At 44.5% G+C, this 17,567-nt stretch overlaps 1 protein-coding gene across 6 annotated transcripts in view; it reads left to right on the forward strand.

The window, feature by feature from the left end:
* The first annotated feature begins 394 nt into the window (after window positions 1-394).
* Window positions 395-17,567, forward strand: part of LOC109929147 (sorbitol dehydrogenase-like) — a 35,086-nt gene continuing 17,913 nt past the window's right edge. Inside the window, exons 1-5 of one of the 6 annotated variants that reach the window (XM_048617288.1) lie at window positions 395-509; window positions 4,744-4,821; window positions 9,271-9,414; window positions 14,231-14,264; window positions 15,515-15,679. In XM_048617288.1, coding sequence (XP_048473245.1) covers window positions 9,358-9,414; window positions 14,231-14,264; window positions 15,515-15,679 — 256 coding nt within the window. In that variant the 5' untranslated portion in view covers window positions 395-509; window positions 4,744-4,821; window positions 9,271-9,357. Of the gene's footprint in view, window positions 510-3,867; window positions 4,467-4,743; window positions 4,822-5,732; window positions 5,830-9,270; window positions 9,415-14,230; window positions 14,265-15,514; window positions 15,680-17,567 lie in introns of those variants that run through there. The other 5 variants (XM_048617289.1, XM_048617292.1, XM_020528945.2 and 2 more) reach the window with 5 other exon arrangements.

The raw sequence follows: 17,567 nt of genomic DNA on the forward strand, positions 1-17,567 counted from the left end.
TTCCCCCCAACCTCTGCACAAACTGGTGAACACAGCAGGCCACCTTGTTATCTCAGATTCTCCAGCATCTGCAGTTCCTGCAATCTCTGTACAAATGGTATGCTTTGCATGTCGTGTACTAACATGGGAATGAATTAAGTTGAGGAAGCATGGAACTGCAAGTCGAGATCGAAAGAAATAAATCGATCAATTGATAAAGGGGAACCGGGGTAAATATTTGTTTCCTAGAATACAGCAGGAAGGAAAATGATACAGACTTTCCAAGTAACAAACTGTAACAATTCCTTATGATTGACAGTGAAACTGACCAATAAGAAACTGGGGGTGTTGTAGCTCTTGTCCTATAGAAAGCGGAATTGTGGAGTTGTGACCAATCAGGGTAAGGCTGGGGTGTGGCTGGCACTAAGCCGGTGGATGGTGAGGGGTTGTCGGCGCAGTTTCTGCTCCCACACTGAGACACACAGAAAGAGGGAGAGAGAGAGAGACAGAGGGAACACACACTGCTCTTGGTAAAGGAATTGCCGCAGCGCAGCTACTGCCCGCGGTCCCCACTCTCAGCCGCGCCTCCTTCCCCAGCTTTGTGGGCCCGCTGCTGTTGTTCGGGGCAGGCGGATAGTTGGGGGGGGGGGGGGGGGATCCTCTCCCGTACCTAGCCCCCTGTCTGGGTCATCCTTCCTACGCGACCACAATGTGGATCACTGACCTCTCACTGCACCTCCTCGGATCGTGTCCTGTATGGGTCAGTGTTCCCCCTTCTCCCCAAATTGCGTCCAGTGTGGGCCAGAAATTCACCTGGACTGTGTCCAGTGTGGGTCACTGAGCCCCCTCCCCACCCCCCCCTACTCAGCACTGTATCAGTGTGGGTCAGAAATTCACCTGGACTGTGTCAAGTGTGGGTCACTGACCCCCGTACTCAGGATTGTAGCCAGTGTGAGCCAGAAATTCACCTGGACTGTGTCCAGTGTGGGTCACTGAACCCCTATCAGCACTGTGTCCAGTGTGAGCCAGAAATTCACCTGGACTGTGTCCAGTGTGGGTCACTGAACCCCCTACTCAGGACTGTATCCAGAAATTCACCTGAACTTTGCCCACTGTGGGTCAGTGAACCCCCCCCCCCCCCCCCCTTGGATTATGCCCAGGGTGGGTCAGTGACCACCTCCCTTGGATTGTGCTCAATGTGGGTTGGAAATTCACCTGAACTGTGCCCAGTATGGGCCAGAAATTCACCTGGATTGTGTCCAGTGTGGGTCACTGACTTCCCCCTCCTCAGGACTGTGTCCAGTGTGGGTCAGAAATTCACCTGGACTGTGCCCACTGTGGGTCAGTGGACCCCATGCCCTCCCTTGGATTATGCCCAGGGTGGGTCAGTGACCACCTCCCTTGGATTGTGCCCAGTGTGGGTCAGTGAACCCCTCCCCTCCCCTGGATTATGCCCAGGGCTGGTCAGTAAGTGACCCTGCACCCTAGATCCTGCCCACTGTGCATCAGAAATTCACCTGGATTGTATTCAGTATGGGTCAATGAACCCTTCCCAGATTGTACCCACTGTGGATTTGTGACCCCCTCCCCCAAGACTGTACCCACGGTGGGTCAGATGTTTACCTGGATTGTGCCCACCCTGAGTCAGTGAACCTTGCCCCTCCCTCAGATTGTGCCCACTGTGGGTCAGTGAACTGCCCCTCCCAGCCCCTTTTTTGCCAGTGTGGGCCAGTTAATGCCCAGAATGTGCCCCACAGCAGGGGCCAATGACTTTCACCCCCACCTCCACTTGACTATGCCCAGTGTGAGACATTTACTCCAACCAGACTACCCTGGGTGTGCCCTTTGTGGGTCACTTACTCGCCTGGATGGTACTCAGTGTGGGTCAGTGACTCTCATTGTCTTGCTGGTGTGGGTCAATGACTCTCATTGTCTGTGCTGATGTGGGTCAGTGCCATCTACTGGGATGTGCCCAGGGTGGTCATCAGTCCTTCACTGCCCACTTGCAGGTCAGCGTGCCTGCTGGGTATTGTGGCCTGGTGTGGGTCAGAGGATCTGCCTAGTGCTGGCGAAACTGCAGCAGTTCTACTGGAGCTTCTCCACTTGAGTTCTGGGATACAGTGTGGATTTCAGCTGACAAGCCCAATTCTTAGCATGGTCTTGTTGGATGTTACATAGTCTGCAGCAATTTCTCCACTCTGTTCTCTTCTTGGCTGTTGGAACTGGCCTGCCTATGTTTTTTTTAAAAATCTAATTCATGCATGAGATGTGAGCACCAATGGTAAGACCATTACACAATGCCCATCACTGATTGGCTTCCTAGGCCACTTCAGAGGGCGGTTAAAGGGTCAGCCACATTGCTGTGGGACTGGAGTCACACACAGACCAGGTAAGGATGAGGTTGTTTCCTTCCCATTAGTGAACCAGATGGGGGTTTTACACAGTCACCATTAGTGATACAAGCTGTTGATGCCATTGATAATGAGCTAAATTCAGGTTTCCCTGGCTGGCTGTGGTGAGATTTGTTTCCGGAGCCTGAACCTCTGGGTTACAAAAGCGTTAGCATAACCATGATGCCACCGTTCTCGATGTTCAGCATTAAGAATGATTCTGTCACTGCTATCTAAAAGGGCCAAATAACATGGCAAGGAGACAGAGCCCAAACATGTAGTTTAATGGAAAATATACCAAATTTATAATTCCAATTAATAATGTTCTGCTTTGTGTTTTGCCAATATTTTAATCCTGGCATTATGCACCAATCTTAGAGGCTGTGAGTGCAATGCCACTTCATGGGCTACATTTGGTGTAGACCTGTGAGTATGTCAATAAGATTCTCCAATCAGTCCATCTGCTCACTGCATGGCTGAAGGTTGGCATTAAACCTTAACTAGAAAATTTAAGGAGTAGACCCCTTAAAGCTCTGAACAGGAGCCACGACTAATTATACTGTACAGAATTGTTATGACTCAGAAGAAGGCCATTCAGCCTAGTTCGAGCATTTAGTGCCAATTTCCTGCCTTTTCCTGAAATCCCTTTACACCATTTCGACCCAAATATTCATCCTATTGATTGTCTCTGTTGAACCTGCCTCTATCAAGTTCCCAGGCAGTGCACTCCAGACCCTACCTACTTGCTGTGTGTGAAAAGTTTTTTCTCCTGTTGCCCTTGCTTCTTTTAAACATCATTTTAACTCTATGCTGTCTCGTTCTTTTTTTTTACTTTTCCAAGTGAGAACAGATCCAAAAGTGCCAAAAGGTTTGACCCATTCTCCTAGTTATCTGTGAAGTGGCTTAAAAAGCTAATTGTATGCCCCTTGGTCTTCACCCCAAATCCCCAGTGATGCAGAGAGGGATGCCAGCATAGAAATGACAGATTTTATTTTTCATCATTCGCCTGGTTTTATCTCTGCCTCCCTGCTTTTACCCTGGATTCACTTAACTATATTTTTGTGCACTGACCAGTCGTTACATAATTTACTTAGTTCAAAGTCAATAGATTGGGTTTGCACAGAGCATGCTGTTCTGGTAGAGATGATGTAATAAGATATGAAAGGGTTGTGAAATGTTGATTGTGACTTTGTATGTTTGTTATTTGTTTGTGGGATGTGGGTGTTTCTGGCTGGGCCATCATTTATAACCAATCCCTAATGCCCTGGAGAAGGTGGTGTTGAGTCGCCTTTTTGAACCATAACAGTCCTTGGCCTGTGTTGTTGATAGGGTGGGAATTCCAAGGTTTTGACCCAAAACACTGAGCGTGTTGCCCTCGGCTGTTTGAGTTACTGATAACCCAAGGGAACCGCAGTGTGCCCAGACTTGCAGAAGGTCTTTGACAGAGGGCTAAACCGTGAGGAAATCAATTGGGAAAGGCATGAAGGATGGCAGAAAATGTGGAATTTTGTGGGACAAGGGTGCCAAATGCTGTGCCAGATTGAATATTTCAGAACTGAAATCGGCAACTTTGTGCTGGTAATGTGGATGGAAAGTAGCTGAATGGTCTTGAGATAACAATGTATTGAATGGTGGAACAAGAATGGGACGTTAATAAACCTGCTGTTAAGATTTCTGAAGCCACAAGGAGAAGGAATTTATTAGACTCACACCCACGGTGATACAGGAAAGTAAAACCTTTGGGAATGGAAAGGATAACAAACTGGATGAGGTGTTATGTGTTAGCGGAGATACATCATAGAAGGAAGAATTGTTGGTTGGGGTGCTTCATAAAAGCTAAATACTTGGAACACTGTTGTTACGAATTCAAACGAACTCCCATGATTCAGAAATTTGGAGCGAGGTGGTGAACTTTGCAGATGATACCAAACTAGGAGGGACAGTGACAAACTGAAAGAGAGGGCATTTGTGTCACTGTGGGAGTATCCATACCTCTGAGTCAGGAGGCCTGATTTCAAGTCCCACCTGCTCCAGAGGCATGTCTGAACAGGTTGATTATAAAATATCTGGAACTGAAAGAGGGCGATTTGAAATGAGGTATGTGAGTGAACGGAAGAGTAAGGAGAAATGTTTACATCGCAGAAAGAAAATTAGACGACATTCAAACAATATGCGCCGTGTTGAAAATGTTAAGAATGAAGGTGAAAGACATGGGAGCTGTGGTAATGCTGACACTAAACGTAACTCAACAAAGTCCTTGGGAAGACAAGCTAAATAAACACAAATAGCCAAAGGCAAATTAGAGAATGATCAAATTTTTTGACATTATATTCAACCTATGCCTTGACTGCTGCTCCCAATTCTGCTTTCCCAGCCCCAGCAACTGTTTGGAAACTGAAGGCAGGGCAGAGAAGAAGCTGCACCCTTAGGCTGTGGTAATTAGATCCAAGCTGTAAGTACCAATTTCTCAATTTCTTCTCTCTGTGCAAACGGGAGCTGCCTGCCTGATACCTTACCGTGCAAAATTGGCCTGGCATCTTCCAGATACAGCACAAGTGGGTTGGGGCTGAGAGAATGCTCAATTATTTGAACTTTTGAGAGGGGGTCTTGCACTTATGAGTGAATATATATATATATTATGTATATATATGGTAGGGCAGTCTGATTGTGTTAAAACTTTTCTGGCCTTTTTAAATTTCCTGTTCTATGTGAGCTATTCCCAGGGTGGCAGCTTTTGATTCTTCCAAGCTGTGGCCAAGCAGTAACCTAAAGGTCCCCTCTCAATGCCATGCGCAACTTGGCCCTTTAACTAGAGCGCATACATAAATTTAAAGGGCTCCTCACTTGACGAAATCACCTGCACACTTACAGGCAGTGTCTATCACAGCCCACAGCCGTTCCTGAAGAAAAGTAGTTTGCATTTGTATAATGCCTGTCACAATCTCAGGATATTGCAAAGCACTTTGCAGTTGAACCATAGGGAAACAGTCAGTTTGTGCACAGGGAGATCCCACAAGTTGCATTGATATAAGTGAACGGTGAATCTGATTTTGGCGAGCTGCCTGAGGGATGTACATTTGGACAGGGCATGAGCTGAACCTCTCTGAATAGCGATTTATTATCTCATTTGTACCTCCCATTACCCCAAACGTGGCAGCCTTCCTTCCAGACTGCATTGACAGCTTGCAGTGGGTGTCCAAGTCCATGTCTCTGCCAGTGATACATCTGCACCAGATCTCAGTGAAATAAGTCTTTTTTTTGAGGAGTGTCCAACTGCCTGACTCCTCCTTTACAAGAGAAGGGTGTGCACATTTCCAAGAGATGATTCCATTCAGGGCTCCCTCAGGAATTCCGAGGTGTACTTCCATCCCAGCTGTTCTTTCCTTTTTCACAGCAGCCAGCTGCTGCATTCTGACACTTAAAGGTCCAAATAGCGACTGACAAACTGTAAGCACATAAGGTGGGTGTGATGTTATGGTACAGGAAGGGTAGGGGACCAGGTAAGTGATGCAGTGTTCTAGATAGGTCAGGGGTGGTGGAAAATATCTGGGAGAATCTTCCAGGGGTTCATGAAGGATGGTGGTCAGGTTATGGCAGTTGAGATGGAGGTTCAGGCCCAGTTGTGTGAGGGGGCATAGGTGGAGGGGAAAGAGGGGCTTGGTAGTAGATGAAGGGAGGTCGGTGATCCGTTACCTAGATCTGTTAGGTCAGGGTATGGGAGATGTAAGTGACCTATAGGAGATATAGAATTCAGTCTGCACCGACCCTCTGAAGAGCATCCCACACAGACTCAACCCCCTAACCTATCCCTATAGCCCCACATTTAGCATGGCTAATCCACCTAAATGCACGTCCTTGGACTGTGGGAGGAAACCTGTGCATCCAGAGGAATCCCACACAGACACGGGGAGAATGTGCAAACTCTGCACAAACGATTACCCGAGGCTGGAATTGAATCCACGTCCCTGGGCGCTGTGGAGGCAGCAGTGCTAACCACTGAGCTACTGTGCCACCCTATTCTTATAGAGTCATAGCGCTATACAGCATGGAAACAAACCCTTCGGTCCAACTCGTCCGTGCCGAACAGATATCCTAAATTAATCTAGATCCCATTTGCCAGCGTTTGGCCCATATCCCGCTAAACCCTTTCTATTCATGTACTCATCCAGATAACTTTTAAATGTTGTAATTGTACCAGCCTCCACCACTTCCTCTGGCAGCTCATTCCGTACACACATAAAAAAAGTTCCCTGTTAGGTCCCTTTCAAATCTTTCCCTCTCACCTTAAACCTATGTCCTGTAGTTTTAGACTCCTGCACCCCAGGGAAAAGACCTTGCCTATCCATGCCCCTCATGATTTTATAAACCTCTTTAAGGTCCCCCCTCAGCCTCTGATGCTCCAGGGAAAATAGCCCCAGCCTGTTCAGTCTCTCCCTATAGCTCAAACCCTCCAACCCTGGCAACATCCTTGTAAATCTTTTCTGAACCCTTTCAAGTTTCACAACATCCTCCCTACAGCAGGGAGACGAGGATTGTGAGGGTGTGTGAAGTAAGTATGGGATCAAGTGAATCGTTACTGAGGAGTTATAGTGTGATTTAATCGTCTAATTTTTCCTGAGTAACTATTTCCTGAATTTCATCAGAACCCTCTGAAGTCTCTGATTTAAATGGAGCTTCCTGGAGGTGTCCATGAGGAGAGGAATTGCTGGACGGGAAATACAGTTTCCCAGGCAATTCCTTTGGTGTCTTCTGCATTGAGGAATCTACAGTGTTCCCGTGTGCCTTTCTCATCAGCGCTGGAGTAATGATGGGCTGTCGGAAGATCTGGATCAGTGTTTCTTCTCGGTGAAATCATTACTGCTGCACTGTGCCCCATTAATCACAGGCAACATTATCACTATATTTTCTAATTTTTGCTGATGTAACCCATACTTTTGGGTACAAAAGTCCAATTGTCCTAGTGGGAACGGGATGATTTATGTACAATTTTGCATTAGTAGATATGGATATTAGACCATAAGAAACAGGGGTAAAATTATGCCATTCAGCCCATCAAATCTACCCCGCCATTTGATCATGATTGATATATGGTGTGGCAATTGAACCCATGCTGTTGGTATCACTCTGCATCATAAATCAGCCTGTCCAGGCAACTGAGCTAACCAACTCCCTATCATGACCATTTAACTCGGTTTGAAGTGGAGTTTTGACTTGTACTAGTGAATGTTGTAGTTAATAAGGGAATGTTTAACATCGAGCCTGTAGCCAAAACTAACACAGTTTGCTTAAAGCAAGCACGATGAGGAACGTACTGGTGGTGACCTCGCTACTGCTTATTGCTGTATGTAGGTTTTAGTCACGTTTGTCGAAAATAGCTAACATACAGCTTCAGCAGAGCATGAAGAAGTGAATCTGAGCGCAAGTCTTAGCTCTCTTTGCATTTAGCTTGTCTAGATCTCTCCAGTCCAGACAATTTCTGTGCAACTCAAAGTTAAATATAGCTGAAGTGGAAAAGTTTTTTTTGATTTTCAAAAGTATATTTAAGTGCAATTAATACAGATGGGTTTTTCTCACATCACTGTACGAATCAAGTTCTTGTCGTTTATTAGGGGTGGTCTTTACCATATAGCAGCCCAAGGGCAGTATGCAGAGGGACTGGAACTCAGGGTGAATAGGAAGAGCCCAGTTCCTCCTCAACCAAGAGCATCTCAGTGCGAGTTTGGAAACTCTGGTGACAGTTTGTGCTACCAAAGGACTTTATCGGTCTGTTTAGGGAACCATCTAACACCTCTCCATTTCCTGCACAGCCTCATGTCATTGACCGGAATATTGATTCATGTTGCAGTTAGACTGCCCTTTTTATTCTTTTATGGAATGTGGGTATCAGTGGTCACTCCAACTTTTGTTACCCTTCCCCAATTGTCCTCGAACTACGTGGCATCCTTGATCATTTCAGTTAAGAATCTGTCTGGAGTCATTTTTAGGCCGGATTTCCTTTGCTCAAACAGATGGGCTTTTTAAAATAAGATTAGTTTTGCTTATTATGAATTGAATCTAAATTCCACCAGCTGCCGTGATGGGATTCAAACCCGGATCCCTGGAGCATTAGACTGAGCCTCAGGGTCAGTGGCATCAGCACGACACCATCATTTCCTCATTGACACCTTTTGGATGACACTGTTTGTCAGTGGGATAAGAAGCAAAAATGGCATAGGAAGATGAGGAGGAGCCACAGTGTTGCCTGCAGCTAGTTTTAGATAATTTAACTCTTTCAGGGTGGTGTGATGCATGACTAAGACAGAACCACTTATTCAGGGCATAAAACCTCTGCTGAACCATACTATTTACCTAAGGGATTCAGTTAGCTTGGACAGCTGGTTTGCATTGCAGAGTGACATCAACAGAGTGGGTTCAATTCCTGCACCAGCTGAAGGACTCTCCTCCTGAACCTCTTGTCTGAGGTGTGGTGACCCTCGGGTTAAATCACCACCAGTTGTGTCTCTCTAACGAGAGCGCAGCTCTGTGCCAGCTTCACTTTTATTTTTTTTAACCCGAACCTTTCAAGCAATGCAGCTCCAGAATTGTAGGGAATGATATAACTGCTCAACCTTTTCCATATTTTACAAGAGTAGATTATTTTGTCTACAACAGAGTAATCATTAAAGCAAGTTTTAAATTCCAGGCAGTGATATTTTTGTTTGTGAGGATGAGAGAGAAAGAAAACAAATTTGAAACTGAGATCATTAGGCATTGGTAATACTTTAAATTCAATTTGGGCTTCAGTTCTGGACCTTCATGAGACAAGATTAATCGTCATGCACGTAGATTGCTATCTTATCAAAATTTTGGCTTGTTCCGTTTTCATTAAGCAAGTTAAAAATACATGCAATTCACATTTCAGTTCAAGGACTTTGGGACCTATATAAAGCTTGTTATCAGCTCCAAACACAAGTGAAAGCCACGGACTTTTAACCTGAGAGATTTGAAGATGGAACAGCACGAGAATCTGTCTGTAGTGCTCTATGCAAAAAATGACCTGAGACTGGTAAACTAACTTTATCTCTTCTTGTCTTATTTTGAATTATCAGCGCAGAACGTGAAAAGGTCAGGTGAGCTGGGGAGATGAAAACAAAACAAAATACTGTGCGTTTTATTTTATTTTTAAAATATTTTTATTGCTATTTAATTGTATTAAAGACAGCTATGAAGTAACTGGAAACAAATAAACCAACAGAAGTTGCTGGAGAAACTCCGTGAGTCTAGCAGCAACTCTGGAAAGTAAACAGAGGTAACATTTTAAGTCCAGTAACCCTTTGTCAGAACTGAAAGCAGCTGGAAAAGAAGTTCTGAAGAAGGGTCACTGGACCTGAAAGGTTAGCTGTGTTTCTGTCCACAGACATTGACCGACCTGCTGAGTTTCTCCAGCAATTTCTGTGTTTATTTGTTTCCAGTTGCTTCGTAGCTGTCTTTAATACAAGATCCCCAGCATCCCCAGCTGTTTGTTTTATTTGAAGCAACTAACTTGTGCAGCTTGAAAGAATTGTGAAATCCGTTTAAACGTTAGCCTTGCTTTTATTCTGTTGCAGTTCCTAGAAGATTGACAAATTTATCTCTGATTTCCAACCTAATATGTTAAAGAAAAATAGCTGTAAAGAAAATTTGTTTAGAGTGGATGAATGTTAAAGATTTGGGAATTGACGGCCTGGTTATATCGAGCGCTGCGGTAGTATTGTGGCTACAGTGCTAGAGTAGAAATCGTGAGACGTGAGTTCAAATCCAGCTGCATCATTTGGGACATTTTGAAAATTTAATTCAATCAACTTGGAATAAAATAAAAACCAGCAGTAATGATGTCTATGAAAGTGTCTGTTTCATCCAGTTGGCTAATTCTCTTCAGGGAAGAAAATTCATTGAAATATCTCATTTTAACCCCATCAGGCATGCCCTCAGAACAGACCATGAACTAAAAATTTGGATAAGCCCCATTTGTAGCCCTGTTCTGGTTTTTGAGTTTTTCAATTTAAAAATAGCCAACGACACGGCTTTATATTTTAAACAAAGCAAAAGGATGTTTTATAAGCAACAGTTGCTGAAAGCCAATCAAGTAAAAGTGATAATGTTATTAGCTAAAACCACAAAGTTTAGAAGTGGGCAGGGATAAAAGATACTTGCCAAAAAGAAAGTAAGACCGTACTGATTGGTTGTTAATTCTTGAGGTTACTCTATCCAAACTGGAGGGTTTTGAAACTTGAGTCAGCTACAGGGAGAGACTGAATAGGCTGGAGCTATTTTTCCTGGAGCGTCGGAGGCTGAGGGGTGACCATGCAGAGGTTTTTAAGATCATGAGGGGCATGGATAGGGTCTTTTCCTCAGGGTGGGAGAGTCCAAAACTAGAGGGCATAGGTTTAAAGTGAGAGGGGAAATACTTTACAGGGACCTAAGGGGCAACATTTTCACGCAGAGGGCGGTGCATGTTTGGAATGAACTGCCAGAGAAGGTGGTGGAGGCTGGTACAATTGCAACATTGAAAAGGCACCTGGATGGGTACATGAATAGGACAGATTTAGAGGGATATGGGCCAAATACTGGCAAATGGGACTAGATTAATTTAGGATATGGACGAGTTGGACTGAAGGGTTTGTTTTTGTGTAGGTGCATCCCTATGACTCTATGATTCAGCAACTGTGATGGCTTCTGCAGTCAAATAGTTGGTGTTTGCCTTTCCGGTGGGGGGCTCAGCAGGATTTCTGAGACAGCAAGAAGTTTTCTTGTTCTTCGCTAATTCTGTGGTTAAGGTGCTTGGAAGTTGCCGCCTGTCTTTTGGCAGAACAGTTGATTTCTGAATGCACTCGCCCTTGTTATCCCTTTGACCAGGAACCCACTTTGTTGATACGTCTCAGACTTTTCCCGGGAGCTAAAAGAAAAATGCTGCAGATTCTGGTAACCTGAAATAAAAGCAGAAAGAAGTGGAGAAACTCAGTGGGTCTGTCAGCTTTTGAGAGTTCCTCAATGAGTCATTTTGAAAATCCAGACGGTAACTCTGTTTCTTTCTCCACATCCTGCCAGACCTGCTGAGTTTCTCCAGAAATTTGTGTGTTTTCTGTTTCTTCCCAGGGCTCTGTACAAAGTGGTGTTTGCGTCCTGTTTTTGTACAACAGGTTTATTTGAAATCCCAAGCTTTCAGGGCATTGCCCCTTCTCACCTGACAAAGGAGCAGCGTTACGAAACCTTGTGATTTCAAATAAACCTGTTGGACTATAACAGTGTCATGTGACTTCTAACTTTGCCTACTCCAGTCCAACACTGGCACCTCCTGCATCATTTCTTTATGGTAATTTACGAAAAGTTGCTGTTATGTTAATTTAAAATAGGCTTTTGTTCCAGCAGACAAAAAAGTTCATTAAATCGATGTGCTTTCTCTCAGAAGCTTTGAATTCTCTCAGTTGGAAGGACCCACTGTGTTGTCCAAGAGTTAGTATGAATCTAAATGTCTGCCTTCGATGCTGAGATCATGTAGTTCAATAAGTTTTGAACTTGCCCAGTGGTTGTCCATGTGACTTCTATCTTGAAAGGACATTTAAAACTTAATGTAAGGGTTTTCCTTGTTAAGTTACAGACTTCAAGGCAGAATTTTTCTTTTAATATACTTTTTTCCTTAAATATCTACAATATAAGAACTGTACAGCTGTGACAGTATCTTACATGTGATTGCAGACCCATTGCATTTGTGGTTGATCCCTAACTATAATTTGGCCTTGCAAACCACTCAGTTGTATCAGAAAACCTCCTAGGGTGGAGGTAGCTATTACGAGGGGGCATAGTTTTAAAGTGAGTGGAGGTACATATAGGGGAGACATCAGAGGTAGGTTCTTTATTCAGAGAGTGGCAGGGGCGTGGAATGCATTGCCGGAGAGGGTAGTGGAGTCGGCCTCATTAGGGGCATTTAGTGGCTATTAGATAGGCATATGGATGATTGTATAAGGTAGGGGTGGAGGTTAGATAGACCTTTAGGTTCAGGGTAAAAGCTCAGCACAACATTGTAGGCTGAAGGGCCTGTACTGTGCTGTACTGTTCTATGTTCTCTGTTCTAAACTGCGACAGTGGATCCCAGCTGTTCAAGAATATGATGCCTCAACACCTACTGCGATAAGTGCTGACCTCTCCGTGAATGAATGAATGATTTTAAAAATTAACAATAGGTGTTCATTTGGGTTTGAGATGTATGTGATGGAGTCTGAGTGGAAACTGTTTTGGGAGGGTGTCTATGCTGAGCATGAACAGGGGGATTTTGTGATTTTTGACCAGGAGAATTTTGGCAGGCACAAACATTTGTTATGTTCACCGAGCTTGTTCAATGATTACAATCATGTGTAACAGAGCATGTTCCCACCGCACAGTTACATATTAACTTCGTAAATGTTTCTCAAGAAGATTGAGGACAGTCATGGCACGAAAGAGCGAGATTTTTCTCAACTGACTCGTACAGAAAAGACTCAAAATGTTGGTAGTGCTTCCACCTCCTATTTGTATAGCGTATTTCCCAACTTTCCACCATTGTTGGCTTCACCTTTCTACCAAGCTAGGTTTGTATGCCAACAGCTCCTGTTTACTTTTACCATCATTTGCCAAATGTACAAGTGGTCACCAGCTAGTTTTCTAGATACAAAGTGGTGATTGGGTCCAGAAGGACCTGCCTGGAAGTGTCTAGGAGGTAGGTTCAGAGGGAATTATTTAAACAGAAACAAAGAACAGGGCCATGGGGAAAAGGCAGGAGATTGCTACTATTATGATCGTTGGATAACGGGTGCAGACGCAATGGGCCAAATGGCCGCCTCCTGCAACGTACCACCTTCTTTTTAATTCTGTGTAATACACTTTGCTGGTCCCTTGACTGTTTGGGTTCTGCAAACACCACAATGACAAGGGGTGGGTTTGCAGACTGTAGGCAGAAGGCAAGGTTGGGTGTACATGTGACATGCAATGATTCAGTGCTTCCATCCTCATTTAACATGTTCAGCATAGCCCTCTGCTCTCTCACATATCTTAAGTGCATCAAGGTTATAATGCAGTTTCATAGACCACAAGGTAGTAAATCATAGATGTGTCACAGTGCAGAAAGAGGCCATTCAGTCCATTAGGTCTTCACCAGCTCTCCAACCTAGACTAAGCCTTACTCTATCCCTGCTAATTCAGCTAGCCTACATGTCCCTGCACACGACTGGGCAATTTAGCACGGCCAGTCCACTTAACCTGTATATTTTTGGACTATGGGAGAAAACCAGAGCAACTGGAGGAAACCCACGCAGACACAGGGGAGAAGGTGCAAACTTCACACAGCCACCTGAGGCTGGAATTGAACCCAGGTCCCTGGCACAGCAAAGCATTAGTGGCTAACCACTGAGCTACTGTGCTAGCCTAAATGCAGCTGATGGAAGACTTTCTATCCATCTTGCCTTATAAGCTATAGGGACAAGTTGTAGGATCACCATAGCAACAGTCAACTCGGTGAAGAACATCTCCCCCAAACAAAGACAAAATACTGTGGATGGTGGAAATTTGAAATAAAAGCCGAGAATAATGGAGAAACTCATCAGGGCTGGCAGCACCTGTGGAGAGAGATAAACAGTGCGACCCTTACTGAAATCTTACTAGGTCATAACAGACTCAAAACGTTAACTCTGTTTCTTTGTCCGCAGATACTGCCAGTGCTGCTGAGTTTCTCCAGTACTTTCTGCTCTCGTTGGAAGAAGAATTCCCTGTATCTTTGTCAGAATGGTTCTGTTTCCATTGTAATAATAGAATGATTTCAATGATGAGAATTCGATCTTCCTTAAGTAATTTTTCTCTTTCATTCCTTACAGGAGAAACGTCCCATTCCAGAACCAGGGCCTAAAGGTAACTTTTTTTATTCACCAATACCTCAATAATTCAGATCCATTTTCAGGCAGGGTGCTGAAATATAAACTAAAATAAGTGGAAAATGTTGGAAATATAGATCCCTGGTTTGCCATGGTGAAATGCTAAAAGAAAAGCAAACTGAAGTTGAAATGATAAAGAGTGTGGAAATGTTTAGCAGGGTGGCACGGTGGCTCAGTGGTTAACACTACTGCCTCGCAGTGCCAGGGACCTGGGTTCAACTCCAGCCACTGTTTGTGTGGAGTTTGCACATTCTCCCTGTATCTGTGTGGGTTTCTTCTGGGTGCTCTGGTTTCCTCCCGCAGCCCAAAGATATGTAGATTAGGTGGATTGGCCATGCTAAATTGCCTCATAGTGCCTAGGTGAGTTAGCCATGGGAAATGCAGGTTACAGGAATAGAGTAGAGAAGTGGGTCTGAGTGGGATGCTTTTCGGAGAGTCAGCGTGGACTTGATGGTCCGAGTGGTCTGCTCACACACTGTTGGGATTCGATGATTCAAGGTCAGGTAGCATCTATGGAGAGGAGGAAAACAAAGTTTAAGCCTCCTGTACTTGCTTAAAAGCTGTCTGTCATTATGGTTCTCCAGATCTGATCAATGGTCATCATCCATGATTTGAATAAGAATTGAGTGCCAAACATCAACTTGAATTTATATAGAGTGATAAGTCAGCCCAAAGTATTTTATTGCAGCCTTGTAAATGAAAATTTTTGATGTTGAGTCACATGAAGAGTCATCACAGCAGATGACCAAAAGTATTTGCCCCGGACTAGGGCAAAGAAGCAGGTTTCACGGAACCTTGTAAAGGAGGAGAAAGGGGAGGACAGGTTTACGGACCAAATTCTGAAGCTAAGGGCCACAGTGGCTGGAAGCATATCCGCCAATGGAGGATGCTGTTCGGAGGGTCGGTGTGGACTCAATGAGCCAAATGGCTTGCTTCCACACTGTAGGGGTACAGTGATTCAGTGGGGATGTGATGAAAAAAGGCTGGAATTAGAGAAAAGTGGGCATCCTGAGATGCTGTGGAGACAGGCGAGATGACTTGTAGCTAAAATGTGAAAGAGCTCCCAGTCAGAGGCCTTTTAAGGAACCGGTGTGAATATACTGTGCTTGGTCCTTAAGACCCATGTATCTTGTCAAATCCTTTCTGTGGAATAGCCAAAAGTTCCCAAAATATGACCTTTGCTCGTGTTAAACTGCATCTTTTTTTTAAGGTTATGATTTCTTTCAGAGGTGCTGCTGAAGATAGATTCCGTTGGGATCTGTGGTTCGGATGTCCATTATTGGCAAACTGGAAGGATTGGAGATTTTGTTCTGAAGAAGCCAATGGTCCTGGGACATGAGGCTGCAGGGACGATATTCAGAGTGGGTTCTGGAGTGCGACATCTTAAAGCAGGTCAGTGCACAAAACTGAGAAGTGTTTGTTTTACCTCGGGAGTTGAACATGCGTGCCTGTGATTCAGGGACGCAACTAACTTTACTCACTAAGTGTGAGGATAGGGAAAAAAGTAGAAGTACATATCATCATTTGTCAATTTGCTCAGAGCTCACCTTGGCTGTGGGATGTGAAAGGGCACAGTGCCCACTGGGCTGGCTTATGATACAAAAGAGACAGTTTGTTCCATTTCTTTAAACATTATTCAGACATCCTGGAATCAAGCCACTTTTTTTAAAAAACCCTTTCTAACCAATCATTCCCCCTTCCTTCAGAATTTGACCCCCCCACCCCGCTCACTGAAATGAGGCCCTGAAGGCTATACTCACCCTTGGATGTTTATTCGTAGAACCCCTACAGTGTGGAAGCAGGCCATTCGGTCCATTCTGAAGAGCATCCGACTCAGACACTCCCCTCCCCCACCCAACCCTATCACCCTGCATTTCCCATGGCTAATCCATCTAGCCTGCACATCCCCGGAGAGTCCGGGGCAATTTAGCATGGCTAATCCATCTAATCAGCCCGTAGAGTCATAGAGATATACAACACAGAAACAGACCCTTTGCTCCAAGTCATCTAAGCTGACCAGATATCCTAAATAAATCTAGTCCCATTTTCTAGCATTTGGCCTATATCCCTGTAAACCTTTCCTATTCATATATCCTTCCAGATGCCTTTTATATGTAATTGTACCAGCCTCCACCACTTCCTCTGGCAGCTCATTCCATACACGTACCACCCTCTGCGTGAAAACGTTGCCCCTTGGGTCCCTTTTAAATTTTTCCCCTCTCACTTTCAACCTATGCCTCCTTGTTTAGGAACCCCCCACCCTGGGGAAAAGACCCTGTCTATTTAGTCTATCCATTCCCTTCATGAATTTATAAACCTCTATAAGGTCACCCCTCATCCTCTGACGCTCCAGGGAAAATAGCCCCAGTCTATTCAGCCTCTCCCTATTGCTCAAACCCTCCAACCCTGGCAAAACTTTTCTGAACTCTTTCAAGTTTAACAACATCTTTCCTATAACAGGGAGACCAAAATTGCACATAGTATTCCAATAGGGGCTTAACCAATATCCTGTACAGCCATATCTTTGGACTGTGGGAGAAAACCAGAGAACATCCACACAGACTCAGGGAGAATGTGCAAACTTCACACAGACAGTCACCCGAGGGTGGAATTGAACCTGTGTCCCTGTGAGGCAGCAGTGCTAACCACTGAGCCACCATGTCTTTCTTCAAAAATTATTCAGAGATCCTGGAATCAATCCACATCATTTTTACTATCTTTTTCTAACCGTGCCCCTTTCTTCAAAATTTGACCCCCTGACTGAAATGTGGTCCTGAAGTTAATACTCACTGTTGGATGCCGTTTTGAAGCGGTTGTTGATCAGGGACTGCACATGGACTAGTCAAGTACGAAAGCCATTGCCTCCCAAGCCTGCTTCAGCCTTTCATGTCCAGTGGCAATATATTTGCTCCAGTGGGTGATTTAAAATGGGATAACCTACCCTTCTTTAGCACGGGGGTACCATGCTCAATGTTAGTTCCAATACCATTGCCCTCTCGACGACCAGCCACTTTAACCTGAATCTGCAGCATTGTGCTCTGAGCACAAACTCTCAGCCATCGGCTGGTTTTCTGAATTAAGCAGCATGTTACAAAGTGAGACCAATGTTCAACAATGTCTTTTTGATGGTCTGTGATGAATAGTCATCATCATAGTCCAGGTCCTTGACTTATTGTAGCCTTTCCATCTCTCATTCTCTCTCTCACTCTCTCATTTTCTCTCATTCTCTCACACTCTCTCTCTCTCTTTCTCTCTCACACACTCTCTCTCTCTCTCTTTC

This window comes from Rhincodon typus, chromosome 36 (assembly GCF_021869965.1).
Source record: "Rhincodon typus isolate 14 chromosome 36, sRhiTyp1.1, whole genome shotgun sequence".
In the NCBI taxonomy this organism is placed as follows: domain Eukaryota; kingdom Metazoa; phylum Chordata; class Chondrichthyes; order Orectolobiformes; family Rhincodontidae; genus Rhincodon; species Rhincodon typus.